We start from the raw sequence: 7192 nt of genomic DNA, 5'->3' as shown, positions 1-7192 counted from the left end.
ACTTTATAGAATAAACCGCAGCCTCAATAATACAGCTTTCACCTGCTATCCGTGCAGTGTGTTTAGATACAATGGCCTTAAACTATTTAAAACTAGTGTGTTTTATGCCTCGAACCCTAATCGACGTGAGACTGAACCAAACAATATGAGGAGACGGGGCTGAGCGGCGTAATTAATAAGTTCCACGCGTCAAACGTAACCTGTGATCACGGGACATTTTAACATGAGAAGCTTCGTCTTTGTTTGAAGGCGTCTCAAAGACACAAGTTGATTCTAATGTGTCTGATCCCACCTCTGATGTTCTTTTATAAACGAGGAAGGAAGGAGGTGTGAATGACTGACACAAAGGGAAGGTCACATGTACTCTAGGACCACGTTGGCACTGCTGTGACACAACAATTAGACACTCTAATATACACGTGTCTCTTTAGGGGAAAATGGCACACCAATGATAAAAAGTATAATATCTCAGGAACTACTTTGTGGGGGTAAAGGGGAACTCCCATAAGTACTATAATGTATGAATATCAGTTTATATGTTACTGTTGAATAAATTTATCCCTATCATGGTACTGGTTGTCACCTGGTTCTGGCTTGTTTGGGCCCCAATTGGGGTCTGCTAGTCTCCAAAAGGATTGAGATCGATATATTGATCTCTGAGTTTAGCGACAGCAGTTGACAGAAGGACGGAGGGTTAGAATCAAAGCATCATTGTGTTTCCTCCAAAGCATGTTGGTATTTAACTTAATCCACATTGTGGGAGAAGATACCATAAGAGAAAGGAGTTAGTCGGAAGGATTTATACAAACAATATGTACCAATAAAGGTTGGGAGTTTAATACTTTCTGGTTGACCAGTGCGAAATTATATGAACTCTACAGATTTTAAAACACAAAGTACAGGGTAAAACTTGAGACAAGTTCAAGTGTAAAACTTTGCTATCATAGTTTGATCTAACATTGAAAACATCCAAGGATTTTTTCCATGTCGTGTAAACAAACCGGTATCTGGAGGGCTGCATTCCATTTTGAATTGTGAACAATTAGTCGGTGTGCAGGTAATGAAACAAACACATCAGGCTGTGAGACAGTGGAGACTCTGAAGCTCCGATATGAGTTTATAACAGTGTCTTTATCTGTGGAGGAAGCACTAAAGGGATTGTGATTGTAAAATCCACAGAAAGGATTAAGGTGGGTGAAATGGGGGAGTGTGGGGGGGCAACAATGACGTTCTTTACCTCTTCATGGTCACACACAGTTCCACTCATCAAGGTTGCAGCCGTGTCTTTGAGTCAAACAATCCAGCTGCTTTCAAAGTGCGTTTTTCGTTAACATATAATATTTAATTAGCGGACTAATGCACTTAAAAAGACCCAAGGACTTTTCTCCAAAGAGGAAAAATTGGCCTTTTGTCCATTGCCCATCCAGAAAGTGCTGTTTTTTTTTCCTTTCACTTCTAATTGCAATAAAAAAAAGAAGTATAGGCCTTTGTGCAATGTTTCAAAGACATTGAAACACAAATGCAGCAAAAGCAACTCATTTCAAAGCTTTTGTGTGTGTGTGTGTAATTTCCTTTTATTGAGATATTGCATTTAGATTTTTTGTTATTGTTGAAGGCCTCCCAAGGCTGCTGACCCTTGGAATTCTAATAGGACCCCCTCCCAACTCACCAATGTTGTCAATTTTAATTTGCTTAAAACGTTCCAACATTGTATTCAAGGGAAGGTTTTACATTACACTAGCTAATTCACTTTATTATATTAATATAACGTATATGTTAAAGGGCAGTACGTTTTTCAAAATTACTATTCAACCTCAGACATTTCTGAAGTAAAAAAAAAAAAAATTACGTTTCAATTAAAACTAGACTTTCAAGCTATGTTTTACCTGCAAAATGACTCATAGAGCTCATGCTTATTGTGGGACATGTTGCTCTCGATGGAGGCTCCATTATTACGTCTTTGAATCCAACGCATTCAAAAGATTGAACCTCATTAGCTCCAAGCTCAAATAGTATGGCAGCTTGCTGCACCATTCTGTGTGCTTCATATACAGTATACATAAATAGATAAATATGTGTACTGTATATACAGGTTGGCTCTGACGCTTCATTGAAAGAGCCTTTCCAACACGTTCACTCCTTTGTGATAAACATTTATAATCGTCTTGATCTTTTAGTGTTTAGCATGGAAAAGAGAAACGATTATGATGTCACTACTCGTCAAAGTATGTCCTAAAAGTGTTCTATACTGTGACTCCATCCATGTCATTGTATATGTCAAAAAGGCCACAAAAAGAACTAAGAGTAAAGTATTTTGTCTAACATCACAAAAATATTGATAGATAATTATAGATAAAAGTTTGTACATGTTTTTTGAAAAATAAAGCCACATGACACACAGATAATATAGTCGGCCATCAAAATTGTCATACTATAACATGACATATATAGCATCAAAATTGCATCAAAAACGTATAACGTATAGTGTGTTGAAAATTGTAATGTAGTAATGGATGTAGAAAAATATCATAAAATGTCATAGTTTAGTCTGTCCAAAAAAGGCATTAAAACGGTTTGGTATTAATTTGTGATGGCATGGTATTTAGAAAAAAGTAAAAAGATTTCATGAAGCAAAGTTATTCAGAGTAAGATTTATAAAAAAAAAAACCCATCCAAATGGTTGTAAGAACAGAACTGTACAAATATAGAATTCAGTAATCAGTGGTGGTTATTAAAAAATAGTATAATATGTTGAAGAAAAATAACATATATTATATAATATCGTGGATATTTCCGATGTCAAAAAGGTATACTGTAAAAAGTAATAGTATTTTATGTCTGACAAAGTTTAAATACAGTATGTCGAAAATGTTAAGAACAAACTTTACAGTATGTTGAAAAAAGCCAAAGTTTAGTATGTTGGAAAAAATATCATGATATTTTAAAAATATGAATTGAACATAATAGTTCAGATATATTGAAAATATAATGTACTGGTATGATAAGTGTCATGAAATATTGAAAAAAAGTCCGTTAAATTTCACAGCGTAGTTTATCAAAAGAATTGAGAGTATCGCAAGTCGATAAATATCATGAATGAATAAAACCTTAGTGGGTTTAAAAATGTCATAGTACAGATTAAATGTAATTATGTAACGCCCATAAAATTACTAGTATAGTTTGCCACAGTATGACAAAAAGTATTCTGTAGTTTATTGAAAAACACTAGTTTGATAAAATATGTAATTGTATAATATTTCAGAAAACATTACAGATAAATCAAAGTAATGTATGTTAACAAAAAGTGTTGTAAAGGTTTGCTGAAAAATGTAATTTTAAAAATGTCAACAAAATCAAAATATCTAAAAAAAAGAAGTGAAATTCTTTAATATTCAAAGCCTTTGTCTACTATTGATTTAGTATGTAAAACGTAATAATATATACAGTATGTCACTAAATGTAATTTGCAGGTCTTGAAATTAAAATAACCTATTGTATAACCTGTCTTTATTATTTCTTAACAGTATATTATTTGAGGAGAGTATTCTTACACGTGGTTAAATGTCTGGAGGGGATTTTACCTCAATGGCCTCAGCAGAACAATTTGTCCCTCTTATTTTTCTCACAAGGCTCACAGCCAGACGCAAGGGCCCCCCAGCTCTGATACACAAATTGTTAAATGTTTGGGTTCCTTGTAATTTTTAAGTGCTAATTGTTTCATATATTGTTTCAAGTAGCTGAAGGGAAACTTGTGGATTGCCCCCTAAATAAAGTCTGCATAGGAATGTAAATATAAGGTCATGAAGTACGACTTCACTGTAGCTAACTGCGCTCTCCTTGAGCTCCTGTTAAAAGGCTGAAAGCCGTGGACACACTCGTGCAGCCCTGCACACACAGGAACAATCTGTCAAGTTGCAATCATCTAAATGTTCATCCTGCAGAAAGGAAAAAGGAAATGTAAATTATGATGACCTATTTAACGAGATTAGCATGTAACAGCACAAGTATGATTTTAAACACCCCTCCAAACCTAAAGCTGTACCACACACACACTCACGTGCACACAAAGGAGTGTGTGACAAACGGGCCGGCGCCCCTCGCCGGGTGACGCTACAGTTGATTTGGGAATTACGATGAGATTTATGATGCAGCTGCATGTGGCTGAGGCCTCTGTTCCTCTCCGTCTGACATGCTGCGATTGGCTGCAGCGAGCAGTGGCGCCGTGGCGTTTACACCACAGCACGGTCAGAAAGTGTGGCGCTACCTCACACACGTGCGCGCACGTACAATGGAACAATAGGCCAGATTTCACTGTAATGGGCCACCAAAATATAAAAGCCGAGTGGAATAGGTCCATTTTGGAAACAGAAAGCATTTTGTTGGAAATGATTAGAAGCCTGGAAAGTCAGAGAGCTCTTTATAGTAATGGAAAAATAATTCATTCAGCACTACCTGTAGCTTGTGCACAGTGCTTTCACATGCACAGTACAATAGGCATGTGAACAAATTACACAACTTTCCACACAAGGTCATAGAAACACAGACAGATTTATAAGGAAAATCTCAAGGCTTTACTTTTTATTTATTTTTTTTTTTTGATTGTCTTTCTCACCAAGTTGTACTGACACTTTTAGAGCCAAAGCCGGCTAATAAATACAATGAAATGTTAAAACGCACAATTGAATTTCAAATACAATACTCATCACAAAAAAAAAAAGTATTGCGACCAGGAAACGTGTGTTCAGCTTCCGCAGGTCACAGCTGTCAAGAGCACGAGGTTTTAAAGAGACCGGGGGGGGGGGCGACGTGACCCCCACTGAGGCGGCACGAGAGCTGCAGCATCGCGACTCGCTTCGATGAAATGCTTCTAAAGAAATGGCAACTTCCTCGAGCCCAGCTCGCACGAGGCTTTTCCCACACATGTGACTTTTGACTGTTCTAATTTATCATGTTGAAAATCAAACAACAACTTCACATTAGTCAATACTAAAAAAACAAAAGAAACATAGAATTTCTATCCAGTGCTTAGGATGCTTACGACACTATAACAGAAATGTCTTTGCATGAGGCTTTTTTTTACTGCGAGTTATGGGGAGAAACACGGAGACGTGGGGAACAGGTAACACGTAAGGAGAGCACTCGGAAACCATCCGTAGGTCGAAGGTGAAAATGTTGGAGATAAAAATTGATTTGGGGGAAAGGAGACAAAGACAAAATATTGTGCCTTCAGGGAAAGAAGACACAATACTCTTTATTGCTCCATTCTTCTCTTAATAATTTACTCGTCTTCAAAATATAGATGCAGTATAGAAAATAAGTACCTTTTGAAATAACAGACCTCTTAAACCTTCATTTCATTTTCTTGAACCATATGAATTTTTTTAAACATTATTTTAGTTTATCTTTACCACGTGATGCTGAGACGAGATCTACAATTATCAACTGGTTCATAAACCAGTAACATTTTGTACCGATTGAAAACACACAGCGTATTTCTCTCCAGGGGGGTGATGCTGATACTGCTCGTCCCCGTTTCTATGACGCTGAATGGACAAAGTGTGGGGACACTTCTAAGACTCCAACATGTAATGTCAGCATTCGTAACTACAGCACAATGTGTGTGTGTGCGTGCGTGCGTGCGTGTGTGCGCGTGTGATTCCGACTGAGCGAGCGTGATGAAAGCACATCCTCCCCGAGCTCGGCCTGTGATCGGCTCGGGAGGGAAGCCAGCAGTTACCAAGTAGGAATTAATCTCATCAGTTAGAAAAAAGATGATTAAATAAGACTTTTTTTGCAGGATTAGAAGTTAAGACTACAACATCCCGAATGAATGTGAGTGTAGGTTTGGCACATTTGAAATAAATCTGTACAATGCCTGGGTACTTAGTTATAATAATAATAATAATAATAATAATAATGATGTGATAATTGACAGTCTGAAAAGTCCTACCACTTTTTCTGTATGAAAAGAAACAAACAAAAAAAACACATTCACAAGCACATCTGGCACATCATACCTGAGCTGGGATATAAAAAAAGGGAAAACAGTAATGTAATATAAGCAGTTTGTCAGCAAAACAAGATGTAGATGCGCCGTGTAAGAAACAAAGATAAGACTATAAGATTACAATAGCTAGGATTTATATTAAAACTTTTCAAATTTCAAGTTCCCACAGTCCAGAGTTTGTACAGGCAAGTGACCTGTCAGAAACAAAGTCTATAGAAGAAAAAACAATGAAACAAAAACACAAAAAAGGTAAATACATGATGACGAAAACTAAATCACTCCTTAAACATTAAGACCAAATAGCTGTTGAAGACCAATCCCCGATGTTTCTCAATCCATGCACGATACTCTCTACAAACCACACAGTAATGTGTCCCTCGCTCGTCTGTCCTTCGTCCCAATCTCTCTCTCATCTGCTTTCTGTCCTGGAACTGTTAAGATTGTCACGGCGAAGGAACCTGAAGGTCTGTGTCAGTCGGATGTCTGAAGATGTCTTTTCTTTTTGTTCTTGGGTCACGTTGTTCGTCGTCCGTCTGTCGAGACGCCGTCCGATGGCTGTCCCGGCATGTCCGCTGCGTTCGCGTCCCGATAGGTGGCCCTCAAGGTCTTTAATAAACATTTTTTTTTAAAAGTGCCTCTGAGTATAACAGGGGTTTTCTTTTCTTCTTCTCCTCTCAGTTGGTACTGAGGGCCTCCCGTGTCTCGTGGTCGCTACTATAGTCCGACTTGGGCTCGTCCTCAAAGTCCTCGTACATGTCCATGTCGTCGTCTCCGTTGGCGGGGTCGCTCTGCAGCTCCAAGGCTCCGACCCCGCCGCCATTGCCGCCCCCGGGCTCGGCCTTCATCCCGTACGTGCTCTGGATGACGGGGATGGCCGGTTCGGGGCTGGCTGAGTTGCTGGAGCAGTCTGAGGTCAGGTGTGGGGATGTCGTGGCGGTTGCCATGGATATTGCGCCGGGGTAAACTCCCACTCCTCCGGGGCTGCTGCCGAGAGGCATCGGGGGCTGAGGCCTGAGGAACAAGGCCGGAGTAGAAATAAACGGAGGTAGAGGGTTTCACATACATGTCAGAACCACATTTCCTGTCACTTTGAGTCAATAGGATTCATCCTCTGGGGATCGTGAATGTCTTGACCGACTAGTGGTTGTGACTTTTTACACAAACACCCTCAGAAATTAAGCTCCC

At 38.8% G+C, this 7192-nt stretch overlaps 1 protein-coding gene across 11 annotated transcripts in view; it reads right to left on the bottom strand.

The window, feature by feature from the left end:
* Positions 1-4570: 4570 nt before the first annotated feature.
* The window catches only part of LOC120809203 (transcription factor SOX-6-like), an 83210-nt gene continuing 80588 nt past the window's right edge, over positions 4571-7192 (bottom strand). For all 11 annotated transcript variants that reach the window (XM_078083238.1, XM_078083241.1, XM_078083242.1 and 8 more), the window contains one exon: positions 4571-7018. In XM_078083238.1, coding sequence (XP_077939364.1) covers positions 6682-7018 — 337 coding nt within the window. In that variant the 3' untranslated portion in view covers positions 4571-6681. The remainder of the gene's footprint in view (positions 7019-7192) is intronic.

The sequence above is a fragment of the Gasterosteus aculeatus genome, chromosome X, assembly GCF_964276395.1.
Source record: "Gasterosteus aculeatus chromosome X, fGasAcu3.hap1.1, whole genome shotgun sequence".
NCBI lineage: Eukaryota > Metazoa > Chordata > Actinopteri > Perciformes > Gasterosteidae > Gasterosteus > Gasterosteus aculeatus.
The sequence above is the reverse complement of the archived record's forward strand: the minus strand, read 5'-3'. Positions and strand labels throughout refer to the sequence as shown.